At 45.7% G+C, this 16,635-nt stretch overlaps 3 protein-coding genes across 3 annotated transcripts in view; 2 read left to right on the top strand and 1 right to left on the bottom strand.

The window, feature by feature from the left end:
* Positions 1-750, top strand: part of TGM7 (transglutaminase 7) — a 32,723-nt gene extending 31,973 nt beyond the window's left edge. Inside the window, exons 12-13 of the mRNA XM_004751224.3 lie at positions 169-302; positions 550-750. Of these exons, the coding sequence (XP_004751281.2) occupies positions 169-302; positions 550-709 (294 nt within the window). The 3' untranslated portion in view covers positions 710-750. The remainder of the gene's footprint in view (positions 1-168; positions 303-549) is intronic.
* The window catches only part of CCNDBP1 (cyclin D1 binding protein 1), an 83,874-nt gene that overhangs the window by 5,073 nt on the left and 62,166 nt on the right, over positions 1-16,635 (bottom strand). Inside the window, exon 13 of the transcript XR_006602839.1 lies at positions 866-988. The gene's annotated coding sequence lies outside the window, so the exon portion shown is untranslated. The remainder of the gene's footprint in view (positions 1-865; positions 989-16,635) is intronic.
* TGM5 (transglutaminase 5) overlaps positions 7,704-16,635 on the top strand; it is a 31,749-nt gene continuing 22,817 nt past the window's right edge. Inside the window, exons 1-3 of the mRNA XM_004751223.3 lie at positions 7,704-7,886; positions 13,525-13,704; positions 13,813-14,058. Of these exons, the coding sequence (XP_004751280.1) occupies positions 7,877-7,886; positions 13,525-13,704; positions 13,813-14,058 (436 nt within the window). The 5' untranslated portion in view covers positions 7,704-7,876. The remainder of the gene's footprint in view (positions 7,887-13,524; positions 13,705-13,812; positions 14,059-16,635) is intronic.

The following is a 16,635-nucleotide window of genomic DNA, read 5'->3' as shown; positions in this document are numbered from 1 at the left end:
GTGTTAACCTTGAATATTCTGGGCTCATATTCTTCTCACCCTGCAGCAGTGTTACCACTCAGTAAGCAGTCCCTGGTGGTCAACAGTGGGATGGTGGAGTCGGGTGACTGAGCTGGAGTACAGAAATCAGGCCAGCTGACCACAATATCCCACCTTCTCTCCGCACAGGTGTCTAAAAGGGCTGAGGTGGGCAAGGCACTGAGCGTCCACATCACACTCACCAATACCCTGACAGTGGCTCTGAGTAACTGCACCATGGTCCTAGAGGGAAGTGGCCTCATCGATGGGCAGATATCCAAGAAGTATGTACCATTTGTCTCGTGCTGGTCTCTGACAAGGGGTACCTTGTGGGGTCACAGGATGATCCTTCATCTCCTGGTTGGTGCCTACTCACCCCCGTTTACCCACCCTCCTTGGGGAAGGTTGAGCTTGGTGGTACTGAGGCATGGGAGGTGCTTACCTACCAAGAGGGGAAACCGGATTACCCTCCCCCCTCACCCCCAATCCCTGACAGTTACTTAAAGCTTTAACAGGTTCTTTGACTTTCAGCATTGGGACGCTGGTGGCTGGACATACCATCCAAATTCAAGTGGACCTCTACCCCATCAAAACTGGGCGCCGCCAGCTGCAAGTCCTCATTAGCAGCAAAGAGATCAAGGAGATCAAGGGCTACAGGGACATCTTTGTGGCTGCCTCCAGGGCTTCTTGAGCCCTCCTCCCCAACCCTTACCCTCGCCCCCCAACCCCTACCCTCCCAACTGCCCAGCCCCTCCCTGAGCTCCACCCCTCCTCTTTCTCCCAACTTCATCCCCCTCGCCCCCAGTCCCTCCCCTCCTCCTCCTGATGCCCTTCCTCACAGCCCCACCTTGGTGTTTTCTACTCCGAAGGTTTAATGTTATCTTTGTTCCTTCTCCTGCAATGTTATCTTTGTTCCTTCTCTGTCCTCTTCTCGGCCTGCCTGGAGGTGAATAAAACTCTGTTGGAACCGCTGAAAAGACAATGAAGAAGTCTTTATTTATCACCTGTGTTCTTTCTTCTCCACTAACAAGCTCCTTATTGCTACTGGGTGGTCCTCCGGCCTGGCTGCCAGCTGTGTCCACTGGGCCCTCCCTAATCTTCCTGTCTTCCTTCTCCTGCTTTAAGATTCCCCAATCACAAAATAAGCCTAATATGTTCCCCTCTAAGTCAGCTTCTCTGGAATCAAAGTTCCCAGGTCTCTCCATTTAAATTGTTTTAGCAAGCCTGCAGACAGAGGCAGGAGGAAGGTAGTGGCCTGGGACGGTCCAGGGGCACAGGCCAGAGCTATCTAGCAGGACTTCTCTGCTGAGAGCATGGGAATGGCTGGGCTGGGCTCATGCAAAACCATTTGTACTCAGTCTCGATATTTGGGAAAGAGCAGAAAAGTGAACAGAAACAAAAGAAAAAATCACAAACAGTTCCCTGTCCCAGAAGAAATCTCTGATAACAGTTTGTGGTATATCTTTCTGTTCTCCCCCCACACACACACACTCATTATGCTTTTCAAGGTTATCATTACATGGCTATCATCAAAAGATAAGAGATAACAAGTGTTGTCAAGGATGTAGAGAAAAAGGAACCCTCATGCACTGTTGTCGGGAAGGCAAACTGGTACAGCCACTGTGGAAAACAGTATGGAGGTTCCTCAAAAATGAAATATATAACTACCCTAGGATTCAGCAATCCCATGTTTGGTATTTACCTGAAGGAAATAAAATCGCTATCTTGAGGAGATATTTTCACTCCCATGTTTATTGCAGTGTTATTGACAATAGCCAAGATATGGAGACAGCCCAAGTGTCTGTCAGTGAATGAATGGACAAAGATGTATCTCACGCACACTTGCGCATACACACACACACACACACACACACACACACATGTTATTCAGTCATGAAAAAGAAAGGAAATCCTTCCATTTGCTCCAAAATGAATGGACTTTCACTTATGCTAAGTGAGAGATAAATCAGACATGGAATGACAAATACATATCACTTATATTTGGAGTCTAAAAAAGCTGAACTCCTAGAAACAGAGAGTAGATTGGTGGTTACCAGGGGCTGGGGGGAGGGAACTGGGGAGATGTTAGTCAAAGAACTTCCAGTTGGTAGATGAATAAATTCTGGAGCTCTAATGGCATTGTGATTGTATTTAACAATAGTGTATTATATACTCAAAGTTAACAAGAGACCCGATCTTAAATGTTCTTACCACAAAAAAGAAATAACTACGTGACATAATGGGCGTGTTAGTAACACTACTGTAGTAATAATATTAGACATATAAATGTATCAGATCAACATGTCATATACCTAAACTTACACAATATTATACGCCAATTATCTCTCAGTCAAAAATAAAAGGCAGTTATTATAAACTGGCATATTTCCATCATGGAAGATTTGGAAACTTCAGAAACACAGAAAACGAGATCCTCCTCCTGGAGGTTTTCAGGCATGGTTCCTTCATCCTTGCCACTCCTCACCTGCTTAGTGGCTTTGCGGGTTCACTTGGCACCTCTCCCCAGCCTCTCCCCTCCTCCTCTCTCTTTTTTAAAAATTTATTTTGCAGGACGCCTGGGTGGCTCAGTTGGTTGGACAATTGCCTTCGGCTCAGGTCCTAATCTCGGAGTTCCGGGATCAAGTCCCGCATTGGGCTCCCAGCTCCACGGGAAGTCTGCTTCTCTCTCTGCCCTTCTCCTCACTCATGCTCTCTCTCACTGTCTCTCTCATATAAATAAATAAAATCTTTAAAAAAAATTATTTTGCTTTTGCAAGTTCCACCCTGTGTGCCCACTGCACCCATCCCCACTGAGTTCCAAGGGCATTTCTGTAGGGCTCTGTCACTGCTTTGTCACTGCTGTGCTGCATCTGGGTCCCACCCACTGAGGGAGACCTAGAACCTGGGCTGGCTCCTGCGGAAATCTGAAACCTTGTTCTGCCTGCCAAGTGCCTCCTCCTCCTTTGTTTAGTCATTGCTCTTCCTGTCAGGTTGGTCTGGGGGTGCAGAGCTTCCTGGCTGTGTTACTTGTGTCCCTGGAGGGGGAACAGTGGACAGACTTCCTACTGGGCCCTCAAGGGCCTTCGATGGGAGGGGATGGTTAGCCACTTCTATCTTCACAGTCAACCTTTCAAATACTTTCCAGTCTCCTCATCCAAAAATTAGCTTAAAAAACTGTACTCTGTAGTGTTTTCTGTGTGTAGGCAAGTCTGTCTGGCTTCATTTCCCTACTTCAGCTGGACAAGCTAGACAATCTCAAAGTCCTTTCCAGGGCCCAAGACCCTGCTGCTGAGCACCTTCAGAATATGTCCTTGACTGGTCCTGCTTCACCGTCTTTCACCCTCCGCTTGTATCAAAAAACCCAGTGTTGCTGGCCTCCCAGGCAGTGGTGCCCATGAATGAACTCTGAAAGAAATGTCTGGGGGCATAGATCAGGGGCATAAAGCAAGCCAGCCCCCAAGTCTCTTAATTGCTGGTCTTCCCCAGGAATCCCCTGTAATGTTCATGGAGACCGTGGTGCTCATGTCCTTTCAGCTGGTAGTGTTGGGGTCCATGCTGTTCACTGTCATTGTGTGATATAAAGCAAAGAGCTCCGGGGCTGAGTCCTGGGTCCCTCCGGTGCGAGACAATACCAGCAACAGTAGCACAGCCAGCCCTCAGAGGACTGTTGTGAGGACCAAATGAGAGAGTGCGTTCTAAAGAGCTTTGCCATTCTTGAAGTACCTTCATGCTCAAAGGTCCTCCTATCAGTTTAATCACCTCTCCTGGGTGACCGGCTCCATTTCTAGTCAGAGCAAGAAGGAGGAGGCACAGGAACACACATGGATCTGTCAGTTCGGGCTTCCCTTTGCAATTGTCTGTGGGAAACTCTCTCCCTCCCCTCAGATCTGGGCACCCATGGAGTCATGGACCCTGAGTATACAGGTAAGGAAATTGAAACATGGCTCAGAGAATACTGGGAATTCATGGTAGGGTCAGAAATACCATCCTAATCTGAGTTTTAGAAACTTCTGGGTACCCCACCCCCATCTTGGGAGAGCTGGCCAGGGGGAAGATAGGTGAGCCCACACCTGCCTTCTTGAGTGTTCCAGGATCTGCTCTGTGCCCTACCCTTGCAGGTCACAGACCTGCTTCCCTCCGGAGAGGAAGGTGCTCTTCAACTCTGCTCAGCTTCCCTGGCTCTCCTCCGCCTCCCTTACCCTGGATCAAGGAATGAGCTACTGTGATCAGTGCTGCCTCCTGCCCCCAGCACACACACCTCCACACACTCTCTAATGGTTTGTAGGAATCCAATGACAAGCTGAACCTGTGAGTCAGCTCATTAGCTCACTGCCATGAAATAGGCTATTATTGTCTGGTGGCCATTGGGCACCTTCCTCTTTGTCTACCCCACCTCTCCAGACCCACTCGCCCTCCCTGCACTCACCTTCTTGTCTCTCCTCCCAATTCAGCTCTCCTGCCTATGCCTCCGCCTCCTCCTCCCCTGGGCTAACCCATTTCCACTAATGTGGTAGTGTGTTCAGGCATTTATCCATTTGTTCATGCATGGGTCATCTTTTAATTCACTCTCTGCACTGGCCAGCAAATATGAACTGGAAAACTGCCCATCCTTCAGATTGTGCATTAAGCACTTAAGCAGGACTCTGGAGTCTGACTGACAGCCTTCAAATCTGGCTCCACTAGTTTTTAGTGATCTTGGGAAAACTGTTGAATGTCTTCAAGCTTCAATTTCCTCACTTGTAGTAGAGGAACAATAATAGTTCTATAGTAATAGAACAATAATAGAACTCATGGGGAACAGCATGAAGATTCAGTGGGATAAGGCACATAATGTAAGGCAGTGTCTGGAACTGAAAAGATGTCGCTAGTCTACTAGTCTAGTCTACTAGACTACTACTAGTCTACTAGTAGTTTTACTATTTGCCCCCACCATTAATAAGCACTAGGGATATATTAATAAGACTAGGCCATACCTTCCAGGGGTCTGGGGGAAAAATAGGTTAAATATTTATAATGTTGTGTATTAGTTGGCTAATAGGGAATGAAAAGAGGGTGCCCCCAAATGCCTGGTGTGGTAGTTGAGAGGGTGTTAGGAAAACTTCCTGGAGGGGAAGTGCTTGAGCCTGGATCTGAGAAAGTAGACAATTGAGAGAAGGACATTTCAGAAAGAGACTGACAGGTGCAGGAGAGCAGGTCTGCATCTGAGAACAGCAGGGCTTTGGCCTGAGTGGACTCCAGGCAGGAAGGAAAGATCCTGAAGGGCTTTGGGGGCGATGTTGGAAAGTTTGGACTTGACCCACTGCTGGATTTTTTTAAAGATATATTTATTTTAGAGAGGGAGAGAGAGCGTGACTGGGGTGGGGGAAGCAGAGGGAGAGAGAGAATCCCAAGCACTGTCCCCACTGAGCACAGAGCCCCACACGGGGGCTCGATTCCACAACCCTGAGATCATAACCTGAGTCGAAATCCAGAGTCAGATGCTTAAGCAACTGAGCCACTCCGAGAAGCATCCCGAGAGGGAAAGCGAGAGAGAATCCTAAGTGGGCTCCATGCCCAGTGTAGAGCCTCACACGGGGCTCAATCCCACGAGCCCGAGATCACAACCTCAGGGGAAACCAAGAATCGGATGCTCAACCGACTGAGCCACTGATGCACCCCAACCCACTGCTGGATTTTAAGCCAAGAGCAACTTGACTGAGGATGACTCTTTTGGAAAAAGGATGGGTGGGAGTTGTCCAGGCAAGGGGGTGCTTCAGAGAAGGCAGGGCCAAGGGCACAGGGAAGATGGGCTAATGTTAGGAGATAATCAGGAGCTGGACTGGCAGGGCTCAGCGACTGATGGCCTAAAAGGAGGCCAGGAAGACAGAGAAATACAAGGTGGCTCCCAAAGGAACTGGGCAGGCACCATCCTCACTCACCAAGACCAGAAATGCAAGAGGAAGGGGAGAGGGGAGGCGTTCCATTCTGGATTAAAGGTATGTGTGTGTGTGTGTGTGTGAGGTAGTGAAATGCATATGTGCATGGATACACACACTGTAAGAGCAGACTGGGGAGAGGGAGAGTCGAAAATACGGGAGAGAGGGAACCCTCCTACACTGTTGTGGGAATGCAAGTTGGTGCAGACACTCTGTAAAACAACATGGAGGTTCTTCAGAAAATTGAAAATAGAGCTACCCTACACCCCAGCAATTGCACTTACTGGATATTTACCCTAAAGATACAAATGTAGTGATCAGAAGGGGCATGTGCACCTGAATATTTATAGCAGCAATGTCCACAATAGCCAAACTATGGAAAGAACCTAGATGTCCATCAACAGATGAATGGATAAAGATGTGGGGTGTGTGTGTGTGTGTGTGTGTGTGTGTGTGTATATATATATATATATATATATATATATATATATAGTGTGTGTGTATATATATGTGTGTATATATACGTGGTGTGTGTGTGTATATATATACACACATATAACGGAATACTATGCAACCATCAAAAATTGAACTCTTGCCATTTGCGACAGTGTGGATGGAACTAGAGGGTATTATGCTAAGTGAAATAAGTCCATCATAGAAAGACAATTATCATATGATCTCCCTGATATGAGGAATTTGAGAGGCAGGGTGGGGAGTTTGGGAGTAGGGAAGGAAAAAATGAAATAAGATGCGATCGGGAGAGAGACAAACCATAAGAGACTCCTAATCCCACAAAACAAACTAAGGGTTGCTGTGGAGAGTGGGTTATGGAGAGGGGGTTGGGTTATGGACCCTGGGGAGGATATGTGGTATGGTGATTGCTATGAAACGTGTAAGCCTGATGACTCACAGACCTGTAACCCTGGGGCTAATAATACATTATATGTTAATAAAAATTATTAATAAAAAAATACAGGAGAGAGGGCAGATGGTGATGAGTGAGGTTCCTAAGGAGGGAGGTTAAGGGATGCAGAAAGCAAGAGAATGCACAGAAAAGGGTCCCACAGGAGGGAGAAGAAGTGTGGAGGTGGGGTGGGGGAGGGGAACTTTAAAGTGTCCCACCCACTCCCTGAGAAGAGCCTTTTCCCCTCCTTCCACCTGTCTTCTCCCATTTGTGCTTTTCTCCCCTCACACTCACTCCCAGAACATGTAATGTTCTTAATAGAATCAAGGTCACTCATTGGCATTCCCACCCTCTAATCTACTTCCAAAACTCCTCCATGAATCTTCCCAAGTTTGCGTCCTCTACTGCTTTTATCTAAGTTTCACCTTCACCAGCAGGTTTCACCCAAGACAATAGCTCTGCCAAAAAAGGAATACCACAAAATCATACCAAGGGTGATCCAGAGTGGGTTCCATTTGCATTTGATGTCTAGAAAGTGACTCTTCAGGGGAAAAAAAAAAAAAAAGGCCAAGCAGAGTTCTAGGCTTGAGAACTCTTCCAGGCTTCCTCAGTTGTGAGCTGTAGTCTTGGGACCCTGGTATTCTTTCTTGCAGGGGGCACAGTCCCCTCCGTCCCCTGAGAGGCCACATCAGCTCATCTCTCCCACCTGGCTCCCTGACTACAGCACAGCAACTGCCATGGAAGGCCCCATTGCCCAAGAGCTGTCAAAAGCTCACATGGCACACAGGCCTGAGAGTTCATTGGCCTCCACACGTCCTCTCAGCCAACCAACGCTGCCAAGAAAAACCTGAGGGCAAGTGAGAAAACCAGTTGTGATCTGCCCAGTAAACAGGTGGCAGTGCAGCAGCCACCCTGCCTTCGGTGTCTCCTGGAGTCTTGAGGATGGAAGGGGAGTAAACCACTCCAGAACCAGTTTCCTGAAGCTCCACACCACCCAGCTCTCCTGTGAGGAGCAGGCCAGGAACCAGAGGCAGCCACCATGGAGCAAGGTAGGGAAGGCCCACGGGGCTGCTGGAACAGAGAGAGAAAGAAGAGAGAGAGACCATAGGAGTCAAGGGGAAAAAGGATTCAGGGGAAGAAAAGAGTAAATAAAGAACTGAGGCAGAAAGAGCAGAAACTCAGGAACCTCACTATTTGTTGATAGCCTGAGACCCAGGAGACAAAGTGGAGGCTGGCTGGTAAACATAGCCAAACAGCTGTGTACCAGCATGCCTGCTTCCATAACCCAGTGGGACGGGGCAGGGCCAGGGATGAGTGGGTCAGGGATCCTGTCCTCTGCCACTTGCTGACTCTTTAACATTTAGCAAGTCACTTCTCTAGTTCCCAGCTAGAGAAGTGGGATGGGGGTGAATAAGAATCATCTCGAAGTTGTCTTTCAACTCCAATATTCCCTCATCTTCATATCTTCCCTTTTTTCCCCACTTCAGGAGGTCTCTTCCTCATTTTAGCTCATCTTCCCACCACCACTCCTCTCTGTATCAACTCCCTCTCTAGAAAGCTTCTACTGAAGAGTAAATGGTTAGTTGAAACCATTTATAAGAACGAACTCCATGCTCTACAAACTTAACAGCCTCATCTTCATTTACTATTTTTTGTTTAAATTTTCATAATTTTTAACTACACAAGAAATACATGGGTACATAGTTGGAGTAAAATAAAACAATAATTACAGATAAAGCTACAGTCGACTGCCTGCCACCCCCAACCTCAGCCTCATCTTGAGAAACCACTGTGATCATTTCTAACAGAAACTACTGTTCTAGTCTTTTGTCTGTAAATAAAGATATATATTCAGTATAAGACAAGCTTGTTTTTGGTGTATCACAGTATCATCATGTTGCACGTATTTTTCTACAGCTTGATACTTTTTCACTCAATAGAAATGTGTTGGAGCTCTACCTGTGCCATTTAGTATCTATAAATCTACCTCAAAATTTCCCACTTTGCAAAGTATCCCATAGTATGGGTATAAATAATTTATTTATCCAGTCCCATTTAAAAAAAAAGATGTATTTATTTATGAGAGAGAGCAGGGCAAAGGGAGGGGGAGAAGGGAAGCAGACTCCCAGCTGAGTGTGGAGCCGTCTGCGGGGCTCAAACCCATGAGCCTGAGATCAAGGCTTGAGCCAAAACCAAGATCAGGATGCTCAACCAACTGAACCACCCAGGAGCCCCTATCCAGTCCCTTTTTGGTAGGCATTTAGGTTGTTTCTCATTTTCCAGTTATATAAGCAATGTTGCAGGGCACATTCTTCTGGATGCCTCTGTACTCATGTGGGAGTGTTTCTCTAGGATAAATACTGAGATAAATTACTTTAAAAATTCTTCCTATAATTTCCTTTCTATTTCCCTGATCATTTCACTCCCTTCTCTCCTCACATGGAGTGAGAACAAACATGGCCAATAGTAAATGTGCCCCATATTTGAACATCTGGTATCTGGAGTGAAGACCGATCCCAGCATGATAGGCAGAGATTAACTTGACCCATGATATATCCAGAAGATGAGATTTGGCCTCAGTGCTTGCTGTCAGACAAATGTTGCCGTACCTGTTGTGTGTTCTGGGTCACATGCCCAACCTGAATTAGAGCCAGTTAGTAATGTCTGTCTAGTCATCTGGTCTCCAAAAAGAGTGAATTCTTTTCCCACTAGTCCCGCTGAGAGTGCGCTAGATGTCCTTTCTGAACACGAGTGAGGAAGAGCAATGCAGCTAGTGTTGGGTAACGGAAAGAGCACAGGACTTGGGCCAGTAACCCTAGGTTCAAGCTTAGATAAGAAACTTAATCTGTCTGAACTTTGTTTCCTCATCTCTAAGTGTGAATGACATAGCATTTCATCCCTCCAACATTGTGGTGAGGATTCAATGAGACAGAGTGCCTAGGATGGTGCCCAGCCTCCAATGAGGTGTTGGTTGAATTTGAAATAAGTGCAGAATGATTATGCAAAGGAGAGAGAACTCTATTCAAACTAACAAACATCTTTTTTTTTTTTTTAAGATTTTACTTATTTATTTTAGAGAGAGAGAGCAGGGGGAAGGGCAGAGGGGAAAGGAGAGGGAGAAAGAATCTCAAGAAGACTCCATGCTGAGTGTGGAGTCCAATGCAGGGCTCCATCTCGTGACTCTGAGATCATGACCTGAGCCAAAACTGAGTTGGATGCTTAACTGACTGAGCCACCCATGAGCCCTAACAATCTTTTAGTACATACAATGTGCTGACCATTATGCTTATATTTCTTTTATAAGAAACACCATACCTATCCACCGTCACATCTCATTCCCACCTCCTCCCAGGCCCTGGCAAACCCTAATCTACCATCTGTCTCTATGGGTTTACCTATTCTGCAGATTTCATAATGTGAATCATATAACATGTGACCTTTTATGTCTGACTCCTTTTACTTAGCATAATGTTTTCAAGTTTCTTCTATATAGGTATACCACATTCATTGATTCAGTAACCATTTGATGGTCTCCATCTTTTGGCTATTATGAATAAATATTCTATCAACATTCATGTACAGATTTTGTGTGAACATATATTTTCAATTTCTTGGGCACATACCTAGGAGTGAAATTGCTGAGTCACATGTTAACTCTATTTTTGACTTTTTGAAGAACTGCCATACTGTTTTCCAAAGCAGCTACACCATTTTACAATCTCACCAGCAATGTATAGAGTTTCAATTTTTCCACATCCTTAACCAACACTTGTTATTTTCTATCTTTCTTATTAGAGCTACCCCAGTGGGTGTGAAGTGGTATTTAATTTGCATTTCCCTAATGATTAATGATGTTTACATTTTTTCATTTGCTTATTGGTCTTTTGCATATTCTCTTGGAGAAATGTCTATTCAGATCAATTGCCCATTTTTCATTTGGGTTACTTTTTTATTATTAGGTCATACAAATTCTTTATATATTCTTTTTTAAAGATTTTGTTTCTTTATTTGAGAGAGAGAGACAGTATGCATGCAAGACAGCATGAGCAAGGGAGAGAAGCAGAAGAAGAAGGAGAAGCAGGTTCCCCACTGAGCGGGGAGCCCAATGCAGGGCTCCATCTCAGGACCCTAGAGGCAACAGCTTAGCCAACTGAGCTACCCAGGTGCCCCTCCTTATATATTCTTGATACAAGTCCCTTATCAGATATATGATTTACAAATATTTTCAATCATTCTACTGGTTGTCTTTTCACTTTATTGAAGATGTACTTGAAACTACAGTTATTAGTTTCGATGAAATCTAATTTATAGTTTTTTTTCTTTTATTGCTTGTGCTTCTATTTCATATCTAAGAAATCATTTCCTGGTTCAAGATCATGAAAATTTACCCCTATGTTTTTTTCTAAATGTTTTATAGTTTTAGCCCTTACACTCAAGTCCTTAATTGATTTTGAGCCCATTATTTTATATGGCATAAGGTAGGGGTGCAGCTTTATTCATCACAAGTGTATGAAATGTAATTAATTTTTGATGAATGTAAATGAATATGTCCACTAGTTCTAATTTTGTGTGTGGATTTGTTAGGATTTGCTATATTCAAGATATGTTATATGTTAATAAAAAATAATAGTACATCTTCTTTCCAGTGTATATTGGCTAGAAACTCCAGTATAATGCTAATGGATGGGGAGAGAGGAGACATCCTTGTCTTGTTCCTAAACATAGGGGGAAGTACCTAGTTTTTTACTATTAAGTATGGTTTTGGCTTGGATTTTTCCCAGATAATCTTTTTCAGATTGAGCAAATTTACTTATTTTCCCATATATAATTTACTTGTATTTTATTGTGAGAGGGTGTTAGATATCATCAAATGTTTTGGTTTGTATTTCTTATAATCTACATACAGCTGAGACAAAACAGCTAGGCCTTTATCCTCATGGAAGACAGACGAAAACTTGACAAAACTACCTGAATGTCTCATGCTGATCCTGAAATTAGTAGGCTCTCAGTAAAAGTTTGATAAAATTGAAAAAAAAATGAGCATGGTATTAACTAAATGAAGCAATTAAGATTTTCTGTAAGTGATGCAGTTAAGTATGGCAGGTCAGTGGGAGATGGGAAGAAGGGTGGGTCAACTGGGGCAGGCTTCATGAAACAGATGGGTCTTCAACAGACCTTGAAGGACAGGTGGAATTTGGTTAGATATTTGGTTGGGACAGATGGAATGAGAAGGCATTCTAAGTTGGCTGTACAGCAGGATCAAAATATATGGACAGGCAAGGCTACCATTTGCTTGAGGACAGATTGGCTAGAGGAGAGAGTCCATAATGGGAGTGGTGAGAAGTGAGAATCCAAGTGTAGGTGAAGACCAGGTGTGGTAATAAATGTCAGGCTAAGGAGTGTGTCTTTTGTATGGTGGGCTGTGGGGTATCACAGAACTTTTAGAGCAAAAGGTTGGCATGATCAATTTGTTTTGAGGAAAGAAAATCTGGTGATGTGTTAGGAGGGGATGAGTAGGAAGCAGGAGATCTGATAGAGGCTCTTATGGTCACTAGGTATGAAGTGAGGAGGCCAGAATTGTGTAAATTTGGAAAGGGACGGGTTGGCATCAGAGATATTTTATTTTATTTTTTAAGATTTTATTTATTTATTTGACAGAGAGAAATCACAAATAGATGGAGAGGCAGGCAGAGAGAGAGAGAGGGAAGCGGGCTCCCTGATGAGCAGAGAGCCCGACGCGGGACTCGATCCCAGGACCCTGAGATCATGACCCGAGCCGAAGGCAGCGGGTTAACCCACTGAGCCACCCAGGCACCCCCAGCATCAGAGATATTTTAATATGGGTAAAGGGACTTGTCACACACGAATGGATAAAGACTAAGAAGGAGATAGGAGAGCCAGTTGTGCTTTAAAGCTTGTAAGCCCAGGTGCTTCCCCTTCCCCTTCTCCTTCTTCTCTTTTTAAGATTTATCTTTATTTGAAGGGTGGGTAGGAGGGAGGGAAAGAAGGGAAACACAAGCAGACTGCCCGCTTAGTGTGGAGCCCTATGCAGGGCTTAATCTCACAACCCTGAGACCATGACCCGAGTCAAAACCAAGAGTTGGACGCTTAACTGACTAAGCTACCCACGTACCCCTGGGAGTGGGCCTTTCTTTGACTGTCCTCAGAATCCCAGCTCCCAGGGTAATAGGCACATGGCATTAGTGGTGGGCAGAGAGTCAGCAAATTGCTAAAAGCATAGTACTACCAGATCTAGATGTGGAGGCTGGTACTGGGCCAACTGAAACTGTTAACTTGAGTCCAAAAGCTGGATGCTGGGGTGAATCTGGAGATATGCTAGGCTGAAGGGAGCGATCACACTTGACCAGGACTACAAAAGGGGTTGGATAGAGGCAGAAAACCATGTGTCTCCAAGAGAGTGTAAGCAAGATGCGGATAGAGGGTCCCGGAAGCAAGGAAGGGAGGGGAAAAGGAAGGAAGAAAGAGGCACCTGCATGTATGAATCTTCATTTAATCCTCATAAAAACCATGTAAGGCTGGTATTATAGGTTTTGTTTTACTGACTTGGAAACTGAGACTCAGAGAGGTTAAGCTTCTTTCTTAATTTTGTACAACTAAGTGGCGGGCAGGATTGGACCAGGCTCCACAACCCTGCCCTTTCATATGCTCCTGGCTGCCCTGTTGCAGGGCTGGAAGTGGTCCTCACAGACCTCCAGAGCTCCCAGAACAATGTGAGGCACCACACAGATGAGATCAGCTCTGACCGCCTCCTAGTCCGCCGGGGCCAGTCCTTCAACCTCACTCTGTACTTCAGGAGCCGGGGCTTCCAGCCAGACCTGGACAATATCATCTTCGTCGTTGAGACTGGTGAGGACCCCTGAAGGTATTTGTGTGTGTGTGTGTGTGTGTGTGTGATGTATTTAGGGAGATTCTGGAGGGTTGAAACACAGAGCCTCTGTTCTGCTTCCCTCCCAGGACCCCTACCAGACTTGTCCAATGGGACTCGAGCCCTGTTCAGCCTAACCGGTCGTCATGGCCCCAGCCCATGGATTGCCTCTCTGGAGACTAATGGGGCCAGCTCCATGGAGGTGAGCCTGTGCGCCCCTCCTGTGGCACCTGTGGGTCGGTATCTCCTGAAAGTTCATATTGACTCTTTCCAGAGATCTGTCACAGCCTACCAGCTTGGGGAGTTCATCCTGCTCTTCAATCCCTGGTGTCCAGGTAAGGCGAGTGTCTGTGTGGTGGCCTCTTGTCTCTGCCCCCTTGTCAGTGCCACAGAGAGCCAGGCTCAAGGATTTCTAGACCCCTGTTCCTTGGCTACCAGAAACCTCCCAACTTCATGCACTCAGCATCTACTCCCAACCACCACATCTACTCCCAACCATCAGCATCTACTCCCAACCAACCACAAAGAGGGCGGGAGAAGTTGCTATTTATTTACTTATTTAGAATTTTAAAAACATGAGCCGAGCTGGGAGGCCTGGGTGGCTCAGTTTGTTGAGCATCTGCATTCAGCTCGGGTCGTGATCCCCTGGTCCTGGGATGGAGTCCTACATCCAGCTCCTGGCTCAGCAGGGAGCCTGCTTCTCCCTCCCACTGACTGCTGTTTTCCCTGCTTGTACTCTCCCTCTCTGTTAAATGAATAAATAAAATCTTAAAAAAAAAAATAAGACTAGTTATCTTTACTTGAAAACTATTATAATTCAATTTGACCACTATTAACATCTACCTTTACTATAGATTTTTAAAAGATTTTATTTGTTTATTTATTTATTTATTTGAGAGAGCGAGCGTGTGTGCACGCAAGTGAGAGAGAGAACAAGGGTGGGGCTGGGCAGAGGGCAGGGGAAGAGCAGACTCCCCACTGAGCAGGGAGCCTGGATGCGGGGCTTCATCCCAGGACTCCAGGATCGTGACCGGAGTTGAAGGCAGGCACTTAACCAACTGAGCCACCCGGGTGCCCCACCGTATATTTTTAAGTTAACTTAAATTTTTTCATTATAAGTAAAATTGCATTGAGTGTGGAATGAGGTAAAGGGAAAGAAAGAAGGGAAGGGAAGGGAAGGGAGAAAAGGGAGGAAGGAAGGGAGGGAAGGTGGGAAAGAAAGAGAGAGAGAAAGAAAGGAGGTAGGAAGGAAAGTATAAGGTGATGAGTAAAACCTTATTCCAATCTCCAAGTTCCATCTTCCAGAGGAAAATCCTGTTCACACTTTCTTGTGCAGCCTTACAAAAATGTTTTATGCTTAAATAAATATGTACTTATACATATATGCATATGTGTGTGATTATATAATCATACCACAAATGGGATTATATGGTACATAGAATGCCCTGCTTTTTTCATTCAACAATTCAATTTTGAATGTATTTTCCTATCAATATGTCCTTTTTTCTTTTTAAAGGTTTTATTTGTTTATTTGACGACAGAGATCACGAGTAGGTAGAGAGGCAGGCAGAGAGAGAGAGAGGAGGAAGCAGGCTCCCTGCTGAGCAGAGAGCCCAATGCAGGACTCGATCCCAGGACCCTGAGATCATGACCTGAGCCGAAGGCAGTGGCTTAACCCACTGAGCCACCCAGACGCCCCAATATGCCCTTTTTAATGGCTACAATTACTCCACTGTTTGGATGCATCAAATGTTTTTAACTGGTCTCCTACTTATGGGTACTTTGGCTATTTCCAGTTTTTGTCTTAGACAAACAAAGCTACACGGAATAGCCCAGCACTACGTGTCCCCACAATCCCTGTCATCTAAATCTACCTGGGGGCAGAGTAGTTATACAGACACATAGACATGGTGTGGGCAGAATGAAGGACAAGCCAAGAGGAAAGAGTGGGAAGAAGGGCAGAAAGAACTCATAGTAGAGAATGGGGCTGGTGGGCTTTTGGGCAGAGATCAGACTCAACAGTCTTACTTCTAGTTAGAGGATGTCCCTTCCCCTTCCACCCCCTCATCTACTGCTCCCCCAACCTTATCCCAAGGGGGCCAGGTGAGTGATATCAGAATCTGGCTGGGGGGCACCTAGGTGGCTCAGTGGGTTGAGCCGCTGCTTTCGGCTCAGGTCATGATCTTAGGGTCCTGGGATCGAGGCCCGCATCAGGCTCTCTGCTCAGCAGGGAGCCTGCTTCCCCCTCTCTCTCTGCCTGCCCCTCTGCCTACTTGTGATCTCTCTCTCCGTCAAATAAATAAATAAATAAAAATCTTAAAAAAGAAAGTTAATGAATTGAACTTAAAAAAAAAAAAAAGGAACCTGGCTGGAATCTAGCATCTCTAACCGCCTCCCACCACACACAACAAGTGTCACTGAGTGGCTCAGAGCTCTCACCCATTAGCCATGTGAAAAGGCCCTGTCACTGGGTCAAGGAGGACAGTTGTCTGTCTGTTTCTATCTCTCCCTCTCTTACACACACTCCTCCTGGCCTCCAAGACTGTGGATTTCAGACTGTACTGAGGTCTCCCCTGAGCTATGAGGAGGAAAGCGATATCTTTGAGGACTTTTTTTTTGTAGCTGTGCCCTATCCAGGTTCCAGGGAGTATCACTATGGGACTAGGGAGCAGTAGGGGCTGAAGTCAGGCTCAGGGGCTACACCATGACCATGTCCAAGATATTGGCTGGGGAGCCCCACCCTGGAGTTCTGGCCACTGCTAGCCCCCACTGTGAGAAGGGATGTGTATAGTCTCAACCGTGAACCCGCAGGTCTCACCACACTGGTCAAAGACCTCAATAAAATGCATCTCTCCCGAGGGTCATCCTCCACCATGCAGGCTGAGTCTGAGGAAGCAAGGAGAACACTTTTA

This window comes from Mustela putorius, unplaced genomic scaffold (genome assembly GCF_011764305.1).
Source record: "Mustela putorius furo isolate JIRA1106 unplaced genomic scaffold, ASM1176430v1.1 tig00003898_pilon_pilon_pilon, whole genome shotgun sequence".
Classification (NCBI taxonomy): Eukaryota; Metazoa; Chordata; class Mammalia; order Carnivora; family Mustelidae; genus Mustela; species Mustela putorius.
Note: the sequence above shows the minus strand (reverse complement) of the source record. Positions and strands in the feature narration are given on the sequence as shown.